The sequence below is a fragment of the Marmota flaviventris genome, chromosome 17 (assembly GCF_047511675.1).
Source record: "Marmota flaviventris isolate mMarFla1 chromosome 17, mMarFla1.hap1, whole genome shotgun sequence".
In the NCBI taxonomy this organism is placed as follows: Eukaryota; Metazoa; Chordata; class Mammalia; order Rodentia; family Sciuridae; genus Marmota; species Marmota flaviventris.
Genome location: NC_092514.1, coordinates 22,736,775 through 22,759,453, shown reverse-complemented (window position 1 = coordinate 22,759,453; position 22,679 = coordinate 22,736,775). Strand labels below are relative to the sequence as shown.

The following is a 22,679-nucleotide window of genomic DNA, read 5'->3' as shown; positions in this document are numbered from 1 at the left end:
TTACTCTTCACTTATGATTTTTGTGTGAACTTCCCGGCTCTTCACCCGTAGTTTGTTGACCTGGGACTCAGCAATGTCAGCCCGTTCCTCAGCCTCCTCCAGCTCGTGCTGGATCTTGCGATATTTCGCAAGGTTGACATTGGATTGTTCCTCCTGTGAATGGGAATGCATTTATGAGGAAGAAATGTTCAAATTTCTAGATTTTTAGGTCAATGTGATTTGAACTTCTTTTTACTTAAAAGTGATTCACTAGTAAAATTTTTAAAGAAATCTAGAGAAATGCTTTTTATTTTTTTTTGTTGTATTAGTTACTTTTATGCTCCTAAACTCAGATAATATGGAAAGGCAAATGATATTTTTTCTCTGAACTTTAAGAAAAGCTAAACATGTTAGAACTATAACTAAATATGCCAGGTTTTCAATCTTTTTCTTTCTTTCTTTTTCCCCAGGATCTTGAGAATGGAACACCAAACCTTTTAAAAAGATTTAATAGATTGCACGAAGGCAATCTATTTTAAACCAAAATACTAGTCTTGAATATAAATTGTTGCCACTTAATTAGGTTTGCAAATTAAACAAGTATATAATTTCCTTAAAAAGTCTGAGTGGTCTCTGATTATGCTTAAGTATATAGCAGAGAATTTGAGAAGACCACTTCTAGTTTATTCTCCATAATTCATTGTTTTTCTAAAAGTCTCTTTAAGAATCCTCCCCAGATGTGACATTCAGATTTGGAACATTCATAAAACTTAGAATCACTAAATAGCATACCTTAAAAAAAAAAAACCACAACACCTCAATCATCCTTTTACAGATGAGGAAAGAGGAACTAAAAATTAAGCAATTTGTCCAAGGTATGAGTGTGAATGTGCACACGTGGGTCTTTCTTTATTCTCTCTCCCTTCCTGTCTCCCCACCGCACACACTTCCCCACCCTCTCTCTTCTCTCAGACATTAGAGGCCAGGGAAAAAAATTAAAACAATCAACAACCAGAAGAACTCATTTGTGATATATAGATATGTATATTTGTATTTAGGAAATTGGCATTATTTAATTATTATTTTAGATTAATTATGGGATGGGAAAATGAGAGAAGGTGGAGCCCCAAGAATCTACTGGTTTGAACATAACTGAGACCTCTGAGCTCCAGACTCTTACATTCAACTCTATAGTTGGCATGACTTGAATATATAATGGCATTTCACATTTAATGTATCTAAAACAGAATTCATGTTTCCTTCTTGCCCTGCAAATCTGGTTTTCCCTAGTTCCTCATTTTAGCCATTGTTAACGCTATCCACCTGGTTACTTATACTGTAAACTTGATGAGTTCCCTCGATTGCCTTTCTTTCACCATCACAAGTGCAACATGTTACCATATCTTGTGTTGTGTTTCCTCCAGAACATATTTTGAATCTTTCTACTTCTTTCTTTCTGCTCTATTACTATATTATCCAAGCCACAAAACCACCTGGAAAACCTCCTGATATGTCTCCCTGTGCCCACTGATGTTACTCAAGGATATATGGCATTCTCCACATATTCTTCAAAAAAATATAAATCAAGTCATGTCTGACCCAGGTGAAAACCAGTACCCCACTATACTTAGAATAAAATCCAGATGTCTTGCTATGGTCTGGAAGACACTGTGATCTGCCTTCTGCCTAGTTCTCCAGCCCCCTCTAAGGCTGCTCTCTTCCTTATCTTTCTGCTTCTTGAATCAAACTCTTTTACATTCAAAAGAATTTGATGTGTGGTGGTGCACACCTGTAATCCCAGCGGCTTGAGGCAGGAGGATTGCGAGTTCAAAGCCAGCCTCAGCAAAAGTGAGGCACTAAGCAACTCAGTTAGACCCTGTCTCTAAATAAAATATAAAATAGGGCTGGGGATGTGACTCAGTGGCTGAGTGCCCCTGAGTTCAATCCCTGGTACAAAAAAAAAAAAAAAAAAAAAAAAAGTTTTGCATTTGCTCTTTCCCCTTCCTAGAAATGTTCTGTGCGTATGTGTATGGGTCCTTGCATATACTTGGAATAGAACTTGGGGCCTCCCATGTGTCAAGCCCACACTCCACCACTGAGTTACATATTCCATAGAACATTTTCTCTGACTTGTCAAATGTTTGGTTTCATCTCATTGTCAGGCCTTCACTCAATCATTTTTCTTTGATTTATTTTTCCCTCATTTTACTCATCCTTTATTTTATCCTTTGACTAAATCAGCCTGGTAACATCTGAGAACTAGAGGCTGCCCAGTCACTCTTGCCCAGGGCTTCTAAACTCACCGCTTCCTCAGCTTGTCTCTTGTATGCTTTCACCTTTGCTTGTAGTTTGTCTACAAGGTCCTGGAGTCTGAGAACATTCTTGCGGTCTTCCTCAGTCTGAAATAATATTTTAAGGAGTGAATTTCTTGAAAGTATCAATATCATCACCTTTTGTTGTACACAGTTTTTAATCTATTGTAGTTGGGTAAGAACCGAGATAGGCCATTTTCCTTACTTGGTAAGTGAGTTCCTTCACTCTTCTCTCATGTTTGCGCAGGCCCTTGACAGCCTCAACATTGCGTTTCTGTTCATTTTCAACTTCTCCTTCAAGTTCACGTACCTGAAAGAAAGTGGACATTAAAAAAAAAGAAAAGAAAAACTTACTATCATCCATATACTCAATGACTTTCTACTTCTTCAAATGATCCACATATTTCTTTTATCACCTTCATGTGCAGATTTTGATGTCCTCATCCAACTGCCCCATTATGAGCTCTCAGACTGTAGGGAATAGCTCTCCTTTATCTTAGGATGCCCTCATCATCTAGCAATACTAGTTATTCAGAGTTATAAGCTGGTTGGGAATGTGATAGGAATACATGTTGAAAAGACCTACCCTGGCTTCAAGTTTCTGAATCTGCTTCTTGCCACCCTTCAGTGCCAGTTGCTCAGCCTCATCCAGCCGGTGCTGCAGGTCCTTCACTGTCTGTTCCAGATTCTTCTTCATCCGCTCCAGATGGGCGCTGGTGTCCTGCTCCTTCTTCAGCTCCTCAGCCATCATGGCGGCCTGGTTTGTAGTAAAACAGAATCAGTTAATAGCTGAGAGAGCACAGTGGGATTCAAGTTTACCCACCAATGTGTTGTCCTCTGCTCACATCAGTGATGGCCTTCTTGGCCTTCTCTTCTGCATTGCGGGCTTCCTGGACAATGTCCTCCATCTCTCCCTGGATTTGGGAAATGTCTGTCTCCAGTTTCTTCTTGGTGTTGATCAGGCTAGTGTTCTGGTTAAAATATCAAATTTAGAAATATTAAGTACATGAGAGCAAAATTAGCATGTCCAATGCTCTAATGAACTCTTAGTTAACTAGTATCCTTTGTTGTTCCATAAAGGATCTGATATATTTTTAAAAGATAATTTTTAAATATATTTTTAAAAGATAATTCTGTATGTCTTAGTTCAGATTAGCAAAAATATTGTTATGCAAAAATATTGAAAGTTTTAAACTTAATTCTCCATAACACATTATGAATGAATTTCTAAGTAGCACTAAGATCTGAGCAAGAATTTCATCTTCATTCCTTTATTTTTTGTTTGGTGGTGCTGGGGATGGAATCAAGGGCCTCATACATGCTAGACAAGTGCTCTACCACTGGGCTATACCCTAAGCCCCTCCTTTGTACTTTATTTACCATTCTAGTATTATAATCACCTGGGTGTGGAGGAGCTGGACACGCTCACTGGCATCCAGGAGCTCCTGTTCTGCGATTTTCCTGCTCCTCTCGGTCTGCTCCAGTGTGGCCCGCAGCTCCTCAATCTCAGCCTGAAGCAGGTTGGCTCTGCGCTCAACCATGGCCAGCTGTTCCTTCAGGTCCTCCTGGCCCCGGAGAGCATCATCCAGGTGTAGCTGGGTATCCTGTGCAATGAGAGATCATTGAGATATCATGTTCTCAGGCTGCAGTCATTCCAATTGTCCTAGGACCATCTTTTGAAGCCATTTACCTTGAGTATGCCTTGAGTGTTCCTATAGTTCCTCAGGGCCTCAGCAGCCATGCGGTTGGCATGGTTCAGCTGGATTTCCATTTCATTGAGGTCTCCCTCCATCTTCTTCTTGATCCTGATGGCATCATTCCTGCTCCTGATCTCAGCATCCAGTGTGCTCTGCATTGACTCCACGACTCTAATGTGGTTTCTCTTCAGCTGGTCAATTTCCTCATCCTTCTCAGCAATTTTCCTGTCAATTTCAGACTTGACTTGGTTCAGTTCAAGCTGGATGCGCAGGATCTTTCCCTCTTCATGTTCAAGAGATGCCTTAAAGTCCGCAAAAAGTAACATTAGCAGGGGTATAGAAGTGTGTAATATTCTAGAAATAGGAATTAGTTTCCTATATTTGTGCTGCCATGATACATCTTTATTCCATTGTTCAAGAAATGTCTACAAATGTGTTATTGTTTTGTATGCCTCTATTTCCACAGCTAGATCATGCCCTTGAGTGCAGGACCATTACTTAACTTACTTATCTTTGTTTTCTCATTCTCTAGCACAGTTCTTAATGTATAGTTATTTTATTCTTATACATATTTAATTCTTCATCTTCATCTTTATAGTACACAGAGTAAAAATCATTTTTCATTTCTCATGATTCAATAATCCTTGCATTCACTAGACGTTAATTCCTCTTGTATTTGTTTTAGAGTGTAAAAGAAATGAATTAACTCCTTTTAGAGCGTAAAATAAAATGTCTACCTCTGCCTCCTCTAAAGCAGCCTGAAGTTCAGTCTTTTCTTGCTCAATTTGCTTCTTTATTTTTTCCAGTTCATGGATACGTTTCCCTCCTTCTGCAATCTGTTCAGTGAGATCAGAAATCTCCTCTGTTGGTGAACAAATAGAGAATTTCGTTGAGAGGGGAAACATTCTTTCAAATCTTTTATTAAAGAACAGGTAAAATATGCTCACGTTGCAAATTCTTATTTTCCCGCTTCAAGGTTTCAAGTTGGTCTAAGGATTCCTCATAAGCATTCTTAATCTTGAACAGTTCTGTGCTGAGGGAACGGGACTCCTTTTGAGAAGCTTCCAGTTCAGCATGAGTTTCTTCATACTTCTGTTTCCATTCTGCCAGGATCTAAAGGGCAAGAAATGGTCCAGAAACTTAGGGAGAAAGTTTGATGGAATGAAAGCCATCTATTCTGGCAGCTCCCAGCCAGAGTTGAAGTGATCTGGGACTGAAAACTAATTGTGACCGAGAAGAATAGGAAGCACAGGAACATCTCCTTCACACCCACCTACCAGAGAAGCAAGCTACTGAGAACAACCCTCAGGTGGTTTGAATGAGGCACACGGAAGGTCACAGGCTCTGGTTAATCATGTGTTGAATATGGAAGCAGAGATGGGATAGAATACCTTATCGAAGTTCCTTTGCTTCTTGTCCAGGGCTGCACAGGCAGCATTTGTTCTCTCCACATCAATCATGAGGTCCTCCACCTCATTCTGCAGCCGCTGCTTTGTCTTCTCCAGGGAAGCACATTTGGCATTCACAGCTTCCACGTGTTCCTCAGCATCCTGCAGACGCTGAGCCAGCTTCTTCCTAAACAGTGAAATACAAATGATAGAAGTGAATCACTATTGATAGTGATTCACTACCAACAGATTTGGGTGTTTCAAGTGGGGACAAGTGAGCAACTCCCATGGGCAGACCTCTTTAACACTTCACTTCTCAGGCTTGGTTTGTGCTTCCACTTCTATATTAACCCATTGCTACTACCCTACAACAAATACTGAAAACTTTCAAATTTCAATTTTGTTGGACACAGAGTCTGCCATTAAGGCTATCCATGACAAGTCTGAGGCATCTTCAAGGTAGCTGGTTTATTCTTCCTTTGTAGAATATTCACATCTACCTTGAATTAATGTTATTCATGCCTGCCTCTACTTAATTTTAATCCCAAGCAGGTGGAGTCTGTATCATACCAATCTTTGTATTCTTGTGAGCTGTCATATATATTAAGGACTCAAGTGTTGGGTATATTGAATTCAAATGAAATACACTCGATTTTGTATGTTTAATTATATCCCTTATTTTTTACTGGCTTTTTATTAATCCACTAATTAAAAGAAGCTTTCCCAACTCAATATATATTTTGCTTTGAAAACTCATCTCAGAATCTCTCCTAAGCATTTACCAAAACATTCATTCCAGAAGAAAAAAAATGACTCAATGTCATCTTAAACTTTTGTCAAATCTGTTGGTCCTTTCTTGTCCATATTCTTCTTACTACAATTTAGTTTTTAATTATTTTGAATATTTACTCCTTTTTAAATACTATATTTTCTTTCTTATTATAGAATTTTCTTATACATTTTGGTCTTTAACAACATATCTCTACTTTTCCCCTACAAAAAATAAATGTACATATAATCACATTTTTACATCTAAAAAGAAAGAACTGAGCTTTAAAGTTTTACACCCATTACCCTGGACCAATTATTCCATTAGTGGTTGAGAGGGAAGAGAATTGGCAGAATGCAAGTAACTTGTATTCAATTAGTCCCTGTGTAGGTGAAATGAGGTCCAAAGTTCCCCCTTTAAAAATGAATTATTCAGCTTCCTCTTGTCTTTTATCCTTTTCTCTTCCAAATCGCTACTGTCATTTCTTTCCCTATCCAAGGGCGCTTGTATTTCTTGCTTAGGGTTGTATTTATGTTTTTTCCCCTACTTTTTTAGTTTTGGTGGGAGGGAGCAGGGATCCTCTTTGCCCATTTAGAACTCATAACAGATGTACTTTGTTAACAGAAGTATTTCCATTTTAATTAAATCTAGAACATACTTGGCCTCCTCCAGCTCCTCTGTGCGCTGGATGGCATCAGTCTCATATTTAGTCCTCCACTGAGCAACCTCACTGTTGGCCTTGGACATGGCCCTCTGCAGCTCAGCCTTGGCTTCCTGCTCCTCTTCATACTGTTCCCGAAGCAGGTCACAGTCATGACGGGAGGACTGGAGAGCGTGAGCCAGGGCACTCTTTGCCTGAGAATATACAGATTGGCAACCTAATTTTATATCTTTAAAGTAGTGTTTATTCCCCAAGCTCCTATAGATCACCAGTAGAAAAATTGTGAAAGTAAGTTAAAAACAACCAAAAAACAACTATACTGATGACAAGTAGGATTTACCTTTACTTCCTCTTCAAGCTGCCTTTTCAGTTCCTCAATCTGCTGTGTGAATGCTTGTTTGCCCCTTGAGAGTTGAGAAACTAATGAGTCCTTTTCATCCAGCTGACGTGAATATTCACCTGTGAACACCAAGATCCAGAAAACTCAACCTGACTTACATGCTGGAGAGACTGAATACAAAAAACACCAATATCTGCTTCAACCCTGATGAGCAAATCTATGGAAAAATAAGAAGTATGGAGACCTTCAAAGTATATTACATGCTTATGAACAACCCCAAAGATTTCAGATGACATTTAAGATTATATGATCACAGTAGAAAGTGATGAAGAAACCTGTGAAAAGAAATGTAAATCAAACCAACGAAACATTCAGTGCTTTTTACCTGAGGCAGTGGTGTTGATTTTCTGACCACTGAAAGTTTATTGAAACAAACAAACAAAAATTATTCTATGAAATGTAGGAGGCTCTAAACAATTGATTCTATAAGTAGAAGTGATGCTCAAAAGAAAGTTTGGAAGCATTTTTATATTAATAAATGATTAGTGGTCCTCCTAAGCCCAGGATGAGTTAGTTCTGAATAACTAATCAGTTCCTAAATGAAATGGCATTTAAATTTGTCTTCAATTCTTTAAGTGCTGTAATTCAGAATATACACTAGATTATATTAGAAGAGGAGGAAAACCTTCAGCACCATTTTTTTTAACCTAGTTACTTGGAAAACATCTCATTTGACTTTAATAAGAATCACAAGTTTTATTTCTTTCATAGTATTGACTTACTAATAAGCAATTAATTATTACTAGGAATAAACATGTATAAGAATGAAAAAAACACAAGGAGCTTTTTGACTCTTTGAGAATATAGTTTTTATTTTCAGGAAATGTACTTCCTGCCTTTATAACTAAAAACTTTACTTTGAATCTTGTTATAAAAAACATTTAAGACGGGCATGATAGTCCCCGCAGCTTGGGAGGCTGAGGCAGGAGGATCACAAGTTCAATGCCAGCCTTAGCAAAAGTGAGGCGATAAGCAACTCAGTGAGACCCTGTCTCTAAATAAAATACAAAATAGGACTGAGGATGTGGCTCATCGGCTCATCGGAAAACAAACAAGTAGTTTGTGAAAGCATTTTGAAAAGGTGATATTTGATATTTGGTATTTGATAACTTTTTGATATTTGGTATTTGGTATTTTGGTATTTGATATTTGGTATTTGATAACTTTTTGATATTTGGTATTTGATAACTTTTTGATTAAAACCAAATCTGCTTTAAAATGTTCCCAAACCAAAGGACCTGAAATGATTGAACCATCAATTGATTCATCAATCTATGAAAGAAAGCAGCTACATGCCAGTGGTCAATAATTTGTTCATGTTAGTAAATACCTCCAGGAGCAGTAATATATGATCTAGAGTAACATAGCCAGGGTAAATCTGCATTCTAGATAAGCAACAGTAAATGGCCCACCTGATTCTGTTTGCAAGCGTGCCCTCTGTGCCGTCAGCTCATTGATCAGCCTCTGTTGCTCCTCTTCCTTAGTCTTGAGCTCACTGACTTGATCTTCTAATGTACGGCACATCTTTTCAAGGTTTCCCTGCATTCAAAAAGTAGTAGAAGGCATCTCAAGCAAGTATTTGCCCCCAAGAAAATTTCAGTAATCTGAAACTTACATAGCTGCAATAATCATTTACTTTGAGAATAAACTATTGTTATAAACAAATAAAACAACAAGGACCTTAGATGGAGGAGATGGAGGAGAAGGAGGAGGAGGAGGAGGAGGAGGGGAAACATTGCTTTGAGAATTTAACATCTTGAGTTGGGGTTGTGGCTCACTGGTAGAGCACTTGCCTAGCACATGTGAGGCACAGGGTTGGATCCTTAGTACCACATAAAAATAAATAAAATAAAGGTATTATGTCCATCTACAACCAAAAAAGTATTTAAAAAAGAATTTAACATCTTTAGTAAATTGTATTCACTGATATGAGATTAATAACAACTAAGTCAGCTCATGAGATGTTTGTGAATAGCAAATTATATTGTGTCTAAGGGGAAAATAAAAGCTCAGTAATCAATATGAAGGGTTTAAAAATCTCAAGTTGGATGTATTTTTTTTTTATTTGAAATAGGCTAAGTTTTCAGCCTCCATATTATTTGGGTATGTCTACTGTTGAGTAAAGAGTGAGCAAGCTGGGGTTAATTCCCTACTCCAAGTGCCCCAGCTTGTATTACTCGAGTCTCTTCTTGCCAATTATTGAAAGTTTCACACCCAAGTCTCTTCTTGCCAACTATTGAAAGTTTCTGTCCTACAAAAACCTCCTTGAGACTTAAATCATAATTATACCTTGGATTTGGAGATTGTCTCCATGTTACTAGCAAGGTCATCAATCTCCATCTTCATCTCACTCTTTTCTTTCTCTAGCTTCTGCTTGACCCGCTGCAGGTTGTCAATCTGCTCCCCAAGTTCAGCCACACTGTCTGCATGCTTCTTCCTCAGGGTGGCAGCTGTGGCTTCATGTTGCAGGGTGGCCTCCTCCAGGTCCCTGCGCATTTTCTGGAATTCAGCCTCCCGCTTCTTGTTCATCTCAATCTGGGCTGAAGTGGCTCCTCCAGCTTCTTCCAGCCGCTCACTGATCTCCTCCAGTTCCCGAGAGAGGTCAGAGCGCTGCTTCTCTGCTTTGGCCCTGGAAGCCCGCTCTGCCTCAATTTCCTCCTCCAGCTCCTCAATGCGAGCCTGGAAATGGTGGAAAATACAAACTCAGTTTCTTGTGTCAGTCATTTATTTTTCTTGTTGAATTAAAGTGATGGAGATCATGTACTTACCTGTAACTCCTTGATCTTCTTCTGCAGCTGCATACCAAGTGCCTGTTCATCTTCAATCTTGCTTTGCAGATTGCTCATTTCAAACTCTTTCCTATTAGAAGAACACTTTATGTCAATCACAGAAATACTAATAGTAATTTCAGCTCCTGAAACTTTTGTCACTTGCTTCTTACTTTTTAAGCTTTTCATCTAGTTGTTGCTTGTCGTTTTCTATATCCATTGTGGATTCTTGGGCCAATTTTAGGTCTCCCTCCAGTTTTCTCTTTGCCCTTTCTAGGTCCATCCGGATTTTCTTTTCTTGTTCCAAAGAGCCTTCAAGCTAAAAGTTAGTAATATATGAATATAGTTCCTAGAATACATCACTTTTTGTCTCAGGTTGAACTTTTAAATATTAATTCATATCTTATCAGCAAATTATTTTGGTTGTTATATGAATTAGGAAAATTATCCCATCAATTCCATGCTTGTTGATATTTACCTAGTCCAAGGATTCAGTATTTAAAAGGTGAAATGTGCTGAACTATACAACAAACTACTAGTGAGACATCATGTCTTCTGTATCTCTCTCCCCATTCGAATCCCTTGTAATCAATACCTCACCACATGGGATGGAGACCATGACAATATATTTCAAACAGTGATTCTTGTTAATGTTTCCCTTACTCATGCCTTTTCAATTGGTTCTTTATTAGATATCAGATCACACTTAAAGCCAAATTTATCTTCCAAATTCTTTATTTAGAGTTCCCTTTGTTCTTAATAGTCTAAACTTTAATGACCATTATTTCTTCTTTACTGTGTTCCCTGCTTAGAATACAATCCTGTTCCTTATCCTCCCATAGTCATTAGCCTTTAAATCTTAGCCAAATATCTGTTTTTGTTTGTACAGATTTTCTTGATGAACATACTAACCTTTCTTCCCCTTAACTCTTTTTAACCATATTATATGTTACTCATAGCTAAGTATCGTTACTGACTTTGTAAAATTACTTGTGTGTATATCTTGGCCCTTGCAGTGAGGATTATGTTCTATACTTCTTATTCATAGGAAGCACTTGGTGAGTACTCATTGAATCATAAGAATGAAAATTCATGTGTGCTTAGTTATAAAATGAAAAATTATTTTTACATGCTGCTAGGCTTACATCATCCACTTGCTGTTCAAGCTTGATTTTAGCTTTGGTCAGGGTGTTGACTTTGTCCTCCTCTGCCTGCAGGTCATCCAGGGTCTGCTGGTGGGCCTCTTGGAGGGCCTTCTTCTCCTTGGTCAGCTTAGCAATGGTTTCATCCAGGCCTGCCATCTCTTCTGTGAGGTTTTTCACCTATAGGGGTTAAGAAAGAGGTGACCTCTGCTACTGACTGAGAAGAACCTGGATACAGTACAACAGAGTATGTTTCATACCTTGTTCTCTGTGGCATGCTTCTCCTTTTCAACCTTGGCCAGTGTCAACTCAAGGTCATCAATGTCTTTCTTCAGTTCTGAGCATTCATCTTCCAGTTTCCTCTTCTTGGCAGTCAGCTCAGCGTTGATCTCTTCCTCATCCTCAGCTCTCTCGGTCACCTCTTTGATCTTGGCCTCAAGCTGGATTTTGGTTTTGATCAGCTGGTCACATCTTTCCTCTGCATCAGCCAAGCTATCTGCTTCCTATGGAGAGACAATAGACACTTTTAGATTTGGGTTTCTTAGATAAACCCAAATAAGCAAATTATGTTTTAAGGCATTGCATTGTTTTTTAGCTTTTCACCATTAAGAAAACACTAATTGGCCATTAATTATTAATTGGAGATTAAAAAGAAATTTAAATCATGGTTCCTGATTAAATTTTGATATTGTTATATTTGCTATGACATATGTTTAATGTGGGGCATATAATTTCAGATCAGTTTTCTTTGTTTAATGTTTATTTTAAGAAACTTTAGAATATGAAGAACCAGTAAACAAAAGGCTTGAGTATTTAGGAAGTAGCTGAGAGGAAAGGGTGATAACAGAAAAGTGACTTAAAGAGAAGATTTGCCCTCCAGTGACAGAATAGTTTGGAATTAAAGAGAACACATGGAAGAACGAAGGAGAAGGGGACATGTTAAAAGGTGATATTTGGTAAGTAATAGGTGTGCTGCTCAAGAGAAAAAAGAAGAGTTTAAAAATAAAATCTGTGACATCATGGAAAATATTTCTTGCTCAAAGTTGTATCCCTAGTATTTTTAATACATAAAATATTTACTGAATTGGTATTTGATGGAGTATTGTTGAAAAGAGGTCATACTGTACCCAAAGAAGAAGAGAATACATGAATCACACTTACATATTCCCTTTAATTATCTCTTGATTCTTGAAAGTATGATGACCCTCTTCTCAATTTAGAAAATTCTAGTTTATTCAAAGTGCAAGAAAATTATAGACCAACCTAGTTGTTTTGTAATTCATCTTTCTTTCAATTTTTAAACTATGTGTAGAAAATCTATAGACCCAAGGGCCCAATAGATTCCTCTTCTGAATTCAGAGAACTGGGGTGTAAACTTTAATGTTTCTCTTATTGATTTTGATGCCAGTTTGGGGCCTAATAGTAGATTAGACAATGGCCCTTCATCAAATATTTTTCCTCAAGCCTCTGAATATTTATTGGGTCTTTAGAAAGAGACTATCAGCTCTGTGTCTCATGCTTTGTATAAAAATTGACATTATCTCTAGAAAGCCTTGCCATTATCCTTGATACACTCCTACTCTTTCAGGAAGTAAAAAGTTTCTAAAAATAAAACTGAGCAGAAAGTTTGTAGGGGACAGGAGATATAAAAGCTCAGAACACTGTTTTCAAGTTCATGTGTTTTCATTACAAATTCTCTTCATTGACTATATTGGTCAATTTTTCTGTTTTATTTGCATTTTTTTCAGTAGGGAAAATTTTAGGTAGCCAAGATTTTATTTCCTATCCAGGATTCTTCCAGGAAGGACAACTAGAGGAAAGGAAAGATTTTTTTGTTTGTTTATTTTTGCTTCCTGAACAACAAGGAATCCTACCACATTGATTTTTAGCAATGTTATACATGAAATCTTATAGAACATTCAAAGAAATTATGAGTTAGAAAAGACTGATAACAAGTCACTCTGCTATGTGGAATCTAGATCTTTCCTTAGTGATCACTGAACTGAAATTTTAGCATGATATTGGGGGAAAATGAGTTCTGATACTCACAGATTGAACCTGGAGTTGCAGGTCATTTTTCTCTTGCATCAGAGCAACCATTTTTTCTTCTAGTTCTTTTCTTTTGGCCTCAGCCTTTGCGAGGCTTTCTTTAGTTTTTTCAAATTCTTCTTTCATGTTGGCCATCTCCTTCTCTGTCTCTGCACTCTTGAGAAGGGGCTTGATCTTGAAATATAGCTTCATCCAGGGCCAGTGCTTGACATTCATGAAAGCACGGACATTGTACTGGATACAGAAGATAGACTCTCTATGATAGGAAAAGAAATGTTCAAAATTAGATTATAACATGAATCAGAATTTAAAATGCTAGGATGATAGGTTAGGTAACATTATCATTGCTAATACCGTCTCTCCACCATCTTCTGGTATTCCACTCTTGCCAAGAACCCTCTGCACATGGCCTGGGTGCGGGTAATCAGTTGGGCCAGCTTGTCATCTCGCATCTCCTCTAGGAGCCCCAGAAGACCAGCTTTGAAAAAGACCTGTGTGGGGGCAGTGTTCCAGATTAGAAATGTTGCATAAAATTCAAAAGAACAGGAATAGTATCAGATTGGATTTAGAGAATGTTACCTTAGTGTGACCAAATTTATACTGGGTGTGGTCAATGTCAATGGACCCAAGGAGCTTCTCAGAAGCCTTCTTGCTATCAATGAATTGTCCTTCAGGGATAGCACTTGCATTCAATACCTTGTATCTGTTTAATCCAAATAAATAAATAATATCAAATATATGATAGCTGTTGTCACCAACAAGAAATCTTCCTAGCATAGGAACAACATAGCCATTGGGTGGTCTAACTTAAACAAGAAATCGTATCTACTTTTATATCTATTCTCTGTATATTCAAAGGATTTTATACTTTTTATATGTCCATAAATAGTCTTAGTTTTTCTCTTCTATTCAATTTTAATAGAAGGCAAAAAGGATTCTTCATTGAAAAATTAAAGAAATTTCTTAAATTATTCACATGAAAACATCTGACCTCTGTTTGAAGTCTGCATAGACGATTCTGCTTGGGAATCCTTTCCTACAGATGCGGATGCCTTCCAGCACACCATTACACCTCAGCTGGTGCAAGACAAGTTCATGCTCCATGGCACCTAAAAGAAAGAATGCATGTGCCATATCTCATGGACTACAGCAAACATGTTGGAGCTTGTCTGGATAGATATTGGAAATCTCTTACCAGGAGTTTTGGTTTCATTGGGGATGATGCACCTTACAAAGTGGGGGTGAGTACTCCTCAGATTGGTCATCAGCTTATTTAAATTCTCCTGTAGAGTCATGAATATTTGATTTTAAAATGCAGTGTTTTGTACCTTTATATATACAGACATAATGATCCCATTCTTGGCATTGGTTCAGTTCTAATGAATAGTGTTTAGATTAGAGTTTTCAAAAGAGTTATCTCTGGAATTTCCACTTTCTCAACATGTGATCTGATTTGGTACTTTTGTACATTATATATGTTTCCTATTAGCTTTCGAAGTGGTTGTTCAATGCCGTTGAATTTTCTAGCTTATGCTGTAAATTTAGTATGACATTTTAAACATATGGAAATATACTCCACCTAGTCTTCTGCCTAGATATATGGTCTGGTTTTAATAATAATTCATTGTCTTCCTCCAGCTCTCCCATTTCTCTCTTTACCCAGCTTTCAGTTTTGTCTACCTCTCTATCACATGTTTATTCCTTTATCATATATTATGTTGTAGATACAGAGTTGTGTCCCCCTATTGGTTCTGTAGAAAGTAGCCTTTTTAATATCTCATTCTGGGAATTGACAGAAAACCAAAGGCCATGTTACCCAGGGTAAAAAGTTTTCCATTCTATAGAAATCCTCCAGTTGGAATAACAGAGCTTCAGTTATTTGGGATGGAATTGCCAAAATAAGAGTAAAGTTTCCCTAAAGAGCCATTTCTTATCATGTCTGTTTTATTTTATTTCTTTCTTTTGACTCACCCTCCAGTTCCCACCACTATTCATCTGTCTTTGGCTTTCAAAATCTATTCATTTCAGTGCTATCCTAATATAAGCTTAAGTACCTGAATCACTTGGAGGCTCCCAGAGGCTCAAGCAAGTCTCATGCTACACTAAATCCTATTCCCTTGGGGACCTTCCCAAACCCCAAAGTTGAATTTTGCCACCTGATATTTTTGTCATTCGCTTGCATCACTTCTTGGCTCTCCTTTCTTATTTATTGAGGCTTCTCTTCCAAACTATCCAGATGCTCCCTAAAACTCAGTTCTACCACTGTTGACTGACCAGCTTCCCTGAGTCATACTCAGTTCTAAAATTCTTGCAAGATTTATATCCCTTTCTCCACACAGAAGAGTAAAATTTAATGTCCTATATTCAGTTAGAGAGAAAATGAAGTTTTTACCCTGAAGAGAGCAGACACGGTCTGGAAAGAAGAACCCTTCTTCTTGCCAGCTTTCTTTCCACCAGACTCTGTGGGGCAAAGAAAGCACAAGCAATCATAATACACATTTTCTTTGCTTATGTTTTATGTAAAAGATTGACTTATTGAAAATTACCTGCTTCAGCAGCAGCTGCAGCTCCAGAAAAGAGATAAGCTAGAGTTTTCATTGAAGACTTCTGATACAACCCAACCACGGTCTCATTCAGGGGGTCCTTGTTCTTGTCCAGCCAGCCAGCAATGTTGTAGTCCACAGTGCCTGCATAGTGCACCAGTGAGAAGTGGGCCTCAACCTTCCCCTTGGCAGGCTTGGGCTTCTGGAAGTTGGCAGACTTGCCCAGGTGCTGTTCATACAGCTTGTTCTTAAAGGAGGTGTCTGTTGCCTTGGGGAACATGCACTCCTCTTCTAGGATGGAGAAGATGCCCATGGGCTGGGAGAATGAAAAGAAACAAATGCCGCATGAATTCTGTGTGCTTAGAGAAACAACATGGGACATTAATAATCCATTTGACTAATTCATTCTTTAATTCCACAGAGTTAATGAACTCTTATCTCTTTGGTCAGATGTCACTAATTTAACAAATATTTATTGAGTGTCTATGAAGAATAAGGTGTTATATCAGGTTTTGGAACATGACAGAATAAGAGAGATGAGGGCTGTGCTTTGGGGGAGTTTGTGTCTTTATGCCAAGGGCCTTAGAACAATATTTGTCCAAGCATGACTTGAAAATTAGCTTTATCAGAATCCAATAAAAATATTTTAGCATGGTACAAAGAAAAATATTTTATCATAGAACATACCAAGTTTTTATGAGTTTCTTTTACACACTGTACAGTGGTATAATCTGTGGTCTGAAAAAAAAGCAAACGAACCTTCTCGATGAGCTCAATGCAGGCAGCCAGGTCCATCCCAAAGTCAATGAACTCCCACTCGATGCCTTCCTTCTTGTACTCCTCTTGCTCCAGCACGAACATGTGGTGGTTGAAGAACTGTTGCAGTTTCTCGTTGGTGAAGTTGATGCACAGCTGCTCCAGGCTGTTGAACTAAGTAAGTGGAAAAAACAAATTAAAGTTAAATTTATAACAAAAGTTTTATCTTTGAAAGGGGCTTTCTCAGTTGAGTAGGCTGACTTCCCTCTTAGGGTGATAGGTTTTGTCCTCCTGTGGTAAGCCCTGACTGAAATTTCATCCAGTTTCTATCAGTCCACATATAGAAAAAGTTTAGAAATGTGTCCTCTAGATGAGATAGTACCTTAGAAAATACTGATATCAGGTAGAGGACAAAAAGTAGCCTTATTTCCTATGCTATGTAGTATTCTTTCCTAGGCAGACAAATTTGAATTTATTTACGATGCCATTTCCATTCTCTATACCTTGGTATTTAAACATCACTTCCCTTAATTAGTCAGATAGGAATCTTAAAGTCTTTCTTTGAATTTTTTCATTGTGTTTCTACCATCTCTTTGATGCCATCTTTGCCTTCACCATCTTCTCAATCACAATCATCTTAAACACTATGTGCTTGGGACTGTCTAGTAGCTTTAAATTCAGAAATCATGTTACTGGCAAAAAGATCTCAGAAATGAATGTATTATCTGAAATGCAAGATGCTTTACCTATGGGTCTTCACTGAAATTGCTCAGTGATCAATTAAATACCATTCCCCTTATCACATAGTTAGGAATTGCAGAGTTGGAGTTTAAATTTAGTTCTGTATTATTTCAAAGTTTTTGCTCTTTTATGATCTTTTGAACCTTTTTCATGTGTGAATTAAGTTTATAGTGCAGATATTTTTTATAGATCTTTTCTATGTATGACTACAGCAACAAAATTTGTAAACTTTTCTGCTACAAACTTTCTGCTAACTCACATCAAAGATTTCAAAGCCAGCGATGTCCAAGACCCCAATGAAGTACTGCCTGGGCTGCTTGGTGTCCAACTGCTGGTTGATGCGGGTGACCATCCATAAGAACATCTTCTCATAGACAGCTTTAGCGAGAGCACCCACTGCATTGTACACCTTCACAAACAGTAATGTTTGTTAATATTATCAAAAACATGTCACGGAGGCCTGGGATGGGTGTGATTCATTGAGATCATGCACTTACCTGTTGCACAGTCTGGCCTTTGGTGACATATTCATTGCCGACCTTGACCCTGGGGTAGCAGAGGGCTTTGAGCAGGTCAGCAGAGTTCAGACTCTGGAGATAGGCTGCCTTGTCAGCAACTGCAGAAACATAATTCAGGTACCAAATATGACCTACTCTTGGGCCCCACAATTCATAGGGAGAGAGTAGTGAGTATATTGTATTATAAAAGGTCTGTGTGAGGGTAAATTTGTATATGTTCATCCAAAGATCATCTGTAAAGGAGACAAGTTTGGATTCAGCTTTTTGCCCTATATTCTTTCATTAAACTCAGATGGAGGTTGGTTTGGTACCTTCAGTGCCATCTGGCTCAGCTTGTTCCTCACGCTGCTTTTGCTTGAATTTCATGTTCCCATAATGCATGACACCCCCTGTGAGCTTATAGATGGATACTCTTTCCTCAGAAGTGAAACCCAGAATGTCAATGGCACTCTACCAGGAGAGATGAAAGGATAAAAGTTAGAAAGACACTAACTTATTTAGGAGAATTTTATTCTTAACCACACCTACAGTGGGCTATTATTGTCATTCTTATACATAATGTGTAACTTACATCTGTGGCCATCAGCTCTTCTTGATCATCTATGCTGGGCACTGTGATCTCCCCCTGACTGACGAAGGCATAGTCATATGGGTTGGTAGTGATCAGGAGCATTTCTGAGCACACAGAATTGAGGATATAAGTTTTATTTTAGATAATATTAGTACAACAATTAACTTCTAGGCTATATATTTAAGTTTTTCCTTACCAATTAGATCTGGCTTCTTATTAGACATGATTTGATAAAAAATATGGTAGCTTCTTTCTGCCTTTAGCTGAAAAGTAACTCTGGACTTTTCTAGAAGATCTGCAATGGATAATAAACATTGAATTTGGGGAAAATTAAAAAGTGCTCTGGAGTGATTTTTAGAGCTTGAGGTCATCAGTTAAATCTTATTGGCCCCTTAAGATTTCAGCTGAGTGTTCCCATGAGGTACCACATACAATGTCTCTACAAATACCACTGCAGTTTCTCCTATCATCTCCAGAAAGGCAGTGATACATACTTGGCAGAAGACATCATTCACTTCTCATACAGAAGAACCTTGACATTTGGAATGAACTGAGTCTCAAGACTGCTCCTTCCCCAAGGTCTCTTGTCATTCTGTGCCAGAGGGGCTACTAAGAGCAGTAGTAATCAAGGCTCAGATGAGGAAAAAATAACCTGTCTTCCACCCATAGGCAATTCGTTTACCCTTAATGTTACTTTTTTTCCTGGAAAAATCTGAAAATAGTTTGATAACAGGATACTTTAGACAATCCCATTAGTTCCCAATGATTTCAACAGAATCATTAGCTCATGCCTGGAGTGGGTAAAGTACATGTGGGCTCAAGATAAGACTGGCACTAATCACAGGCATGTTTGGCAGAAGACTAGGGTTTTATAGGCTTTACTCTCAGCAGGAGCTGCAGTGTTCTTCCAAATCATCATTTATCATTCTTGAATTCTGTTTAGAAGGTCCTGTTACTCACATGTTTCAATATCAGCAGAAGCCAGTTTCCCTGTAGTGCCAAAGTGGATCCTGATGAATTTACCCTTGTAAGTTAAAAAAAGATGATGTTATATACTAAACTTGGAGGTAGACAAGAGAAATGTGTTTTAAATAAATTAAATATGCTTCCTCTGGTATCTAAAGACAGAGAATACCCTTCTATGACCAAAAGACTTACAAAGCGAGAGGAGTTGTCATTCCTCACGGTCTTGGCATTGCCAAAGGCCTCCAGTAGGGGGTTGGCACTGATGATTTGATCTTCCAGAGTCCCCTGCAAAGGAGAGAGCAGTTCTTGCATCTGGGGCTCAAGAATTTCATACCTGAGAGCCCTAACAGAGCCTGGATTCTGACCATGGCAGCCAGACCCACCTGCATTTTTCCAGAGGTTGCCTCCTCCTTCTTCTTCTCCCCAGTAACTGCAATTGTTGCAAAGTACTGGATGACACGCTTGGTGTTCACAGTCTTCCCTGCACCAGATTCTCCACTGTCCACAAGGACCAACATACATGAGAAAATATGCATTGTGACAAATGAAATAATTTCTACCATTAGCATTTACTACCTCATGCATCTAGATGTTTTTATATGTTTCTGTCAGAGAATCTTCTAGATCTTTTTGCAGCCTACAAATAGCTCATATTATTTCTCTTGCTTTGCACTGACAAATAGAGAAATCCATTCATTATTCATTTTAACACATATTGCTTGAGTGCTTAAAAATGTTCCTTATTCATTTCTAGGTGTTTAGATCTGGTTATGAGGGATACACAAAGCAGCCACTCAACAACTACATAGTAAATAAAACATTAAGTAAAAAACTGTATGGAATGTGCATGTGTTCTTCAGCTTCCTTAGACTACAGATGAAGTGAAAGTTATATCTTTGAAGAGACAGATTTTCCCTAAGTAGGACTTGCAAATGTGTCACTGGTATATTTCCAAACAACTCTTCCTCCCATAAGGCTGTGGGCTCTTCTCTGCCCTGTATTAGGATCTAGTCAAGAACATAGAAGGTAATTTATATATCCAACTTCCAGGGAAGTCCTGTGGGATTTTCAGGACTAAACTAGCAAATGAGATAATTTGGAACATTTTTATTTTACATTTGGACTCAGTCTACATCCTACAATAAAGCTAAACTGATATCTAGTTTCTTACTGATCCTGCCATTGCTTTAGTATGAGGGTATTCACTATTTTTTTGTCATTTTTCTAGTGAGAAAAAAATACCAATAAGTCTCAGAATAGGAATACGTACGTGATTAAGATAGACTGATTTTCCCGATCTAAAAGAAAAATAGTGAGCAATCAGCATATGTATTAGTTACATAAATAAAATTTTCTATAGGGAAACATGGCATGTGAGTATATAAGTGTCATATTTTCAATGGTATTTCCAAAATGTTATTGTCATGTTATACATGATATTACTCTTAAGCCAATTAAGTTGGGAAAGAGAAACATAAAATGTTGTCATATCTTAGATTCTTTAAGTCAATACAAGAAGTATATCCTGTTGATTTAATATTAAGAGCCCCATACCCCAAAGCCAGACACTACCAGAGTTGCCATCTGTAGATTTCAATGGCCTGCTGTCTATTGATTAATGCATGATACTGAAAAATTCATTTTATATTATGGGTTTGAACTATGATCTGACAGGCTGAAATAGCATTCTTCAAGCCAGTGTTGAGATTTAGTTTCTAAATGGGTCAATTGGCCTCACAAAGAAAAACTTTTTTTTCCCCCTTATGGCACAGATTAGAACCTTAATATGATTTGCCTTCCCAAAAGTGTACCATTGTGTTAAAGAAAGATCAGGTGAGAAAGGGTGTCTCAATCAAAAAGAAATCTTTTTATGAGGGAATAGAACAACTTCTGTGTGTATGCATGTGACCCCAAAACATCATCTTCATTCAAGGAGAGGCTATCACCCCTGAGATATACTCTGATGGCTTTTAAAAGATAATTAATACTTCTAAAAGTATATAATTGATAATCAACAATAAAAAAGGGAATAAAAGGATTTAAAATGTATTTTGCTTTTCTATTCAGACAGGATATGATTCAGATATTACTTAGACTTGCTCTTGTTATTTAAATATATAAAATCTGTTAGTTTCTAAGCAAGAAGCCTATAAACAAATGAAACAGGGATGAAGCATTAGCAAGTTCTGGTAAATTCATGGGAATAGATAGTTGAGATTTAGTCCCAGTGTTGATAGCATATACCTCTCTGGGCTTTGGTCACCTCTTCTTAACAACCAGAGGATTGGGTTGGATTATTTCTAAATGTCTTCTTAACACTAACATTTTGTGATAAAATAATTTACATGAAAACCAATCGAGCCACTCACCAGTCAGCATGAACTGATAGGCATTGTCAGAGATGGAGAAGATGTGGGGCGGGGCCTCCTGGCGCTTTTTGCCTCGGTAGGCTGTTACCACCTCTGCATTATACACTGGCAACCACTTGTAGGGGTTGACAGTGACACAGAATAGGCCTGAGTAGGTCTGCACCAAAAAAGTAAAGAAAATACATATTTTAAAGAAGTATAATTATTTGTCAAGAACTTTAATCATTTATTCTTTAAAAAAATATATATTAGCTCCCTATAAGTAGAAGGCCATAAGAACTCACGTAGATCATCCAGGCTGCATAACGCTCTTTGAGGTTGTACAGCACAGCAGGCTCGTGCAGGTGGGTCATCATGGCCATGTCCTCGATCTTGTCATATTTGGGAGGGTTCATGGGAAAGACTTGGTCATCTTTCACTGTTACAGTCTACCCAGTAAAACAGGAGAAACCAGATGAGAAAATAATGGTCAGCTAACCTAACCCCAAATAAGGTGTAGTTCAAACAGTCTAATCAACTGCAGATGTTTTACTCACAGCTCCAGCTTCGGTCTTTGCTGTCACCTTCCCCCCTTCCCTGCTCTGCACTATTGCTTTTACAAAGGACTCCTTAGGGTCCGCCACAAAGACTGATGTCTTGGCATCGAAAGGTTTGTTCTGGGCTTCAATGCGCTCCTTTTCAGACTTTCGGAGGTAAGGAGCAGCCTCCCCAAAAATGGCCATCTCAGCGTCGGAACTCATGGCTGCAGGTTATTGATGGTAGCCCAATTAAGGACCCTGCCTCCTGGCAAAGGAAGAAAGGAAATTATAGAAATTCATAAACTAGACCATTAGATTCATCACATTTTAAAAGAGTTTTTTTGTTTGTTTTAAATTCACTGACCGTGGGGTGCTTAGCACTGCATTGGGTATCACCACCTCCCTGGCTTGGTTGTAGGTGGAATATCAGTCTCCTTGTTCTGCGCCAGTGCTGACAGCTACTCAATCATGCATTTGGAAAGAGACGCTTGTTTCTGGCTCACCTACTGGGAGATCTATCCTGACTGCTGTC

At 38.1% G+C, this 22,679-nt stretch overlaps 1 protein-coding gene across 1 annotated transcript; it reads right to left on the bottom strand.

Moving 5' to 3' along the window:
* LOC114083845 (myosin-1) lies at positions 1 to 22,369 on the bottom strand. The gene is made up of 38 exons (XM_071603929.1): positions 22,166 to 22,369; positions 21,914 to 22,057; positions 21,630 to 21,786; positions 20,531 to 20,558; positions 19,644 to 19,758; positions 19,453 to 19,545; positions 19,255 to 19,318; positions 18,491 to 18,589; positions 18,295 to 18,398; positions 18,035 to 18,173; positions 17,703 to 17,821; positions 17,465 to 17,614; positions 16,468 to 16,638; positions 15,712 to 16,024; positions 15,558 to 15,625; positions 14,361 to 14,448; positions 14,157 to 14,274; positions 13,745 to 13,868; positions 13,520 to 13,656; positions 13,166 to 13,421; positions 11,377 to 11,619; positions 11,120 to 11,296; positions 10,148 to 10,293; positions 9,975 to 10,065; positions 9,496 to 9,885; positions 8,619 to 8,745; positions 7,147 to 7,265; positions 6,804 to 7,000; positions 5,380 to 5,563; positions 4,936 to 5,101; positions 4,726 to 4,850; positions 3,982 to 4,290; positions 3,692 to 3,895; positions 3,137 to 3,262; positions 2,878 to 3,048; positions 2,497 to 2,601; positions 2,283 to 2,378; positions 1 to 153 (listed from the first exon to the last, which is right to left on the bottom strand). The coding sequence occupies exons 1-38, from the start codon at positions 22,367 to 22,369 to the stop codon at positions 1 to 3; spliced, it is 5,820 nt and encodes a 1,939-aa protein (XP_071460030.1).
* Between the last annotated feature and the right edge of the window lie 310 nt (positions 22,370 to 22,679).

Bases quoted from the DNA above. Each gene is read 5' to 3' on its own strand.
- LOC114083845 (XM_071603929.1), bottom strand. From the start codon at position 22,369: ATGAGTTCCGACGCTGAGATGGCCATTTTTGGGGAGGCTGCTCCTTAC. The intron at 18,174-18,294 runs GTAAGTTACACA...CTCTCCTGGTAG, and splicing joins AAGAGCTGATGGCCACAGAT to AGTGCCATTGACATTCTGGG. The intron at 13,869-14,156 runs GTCAGATGTTTT...TGGATTAAACAG, and splicing joins TATGCAGACTTCAAACAGAG to ATACAAGGTATTGAATGCAA.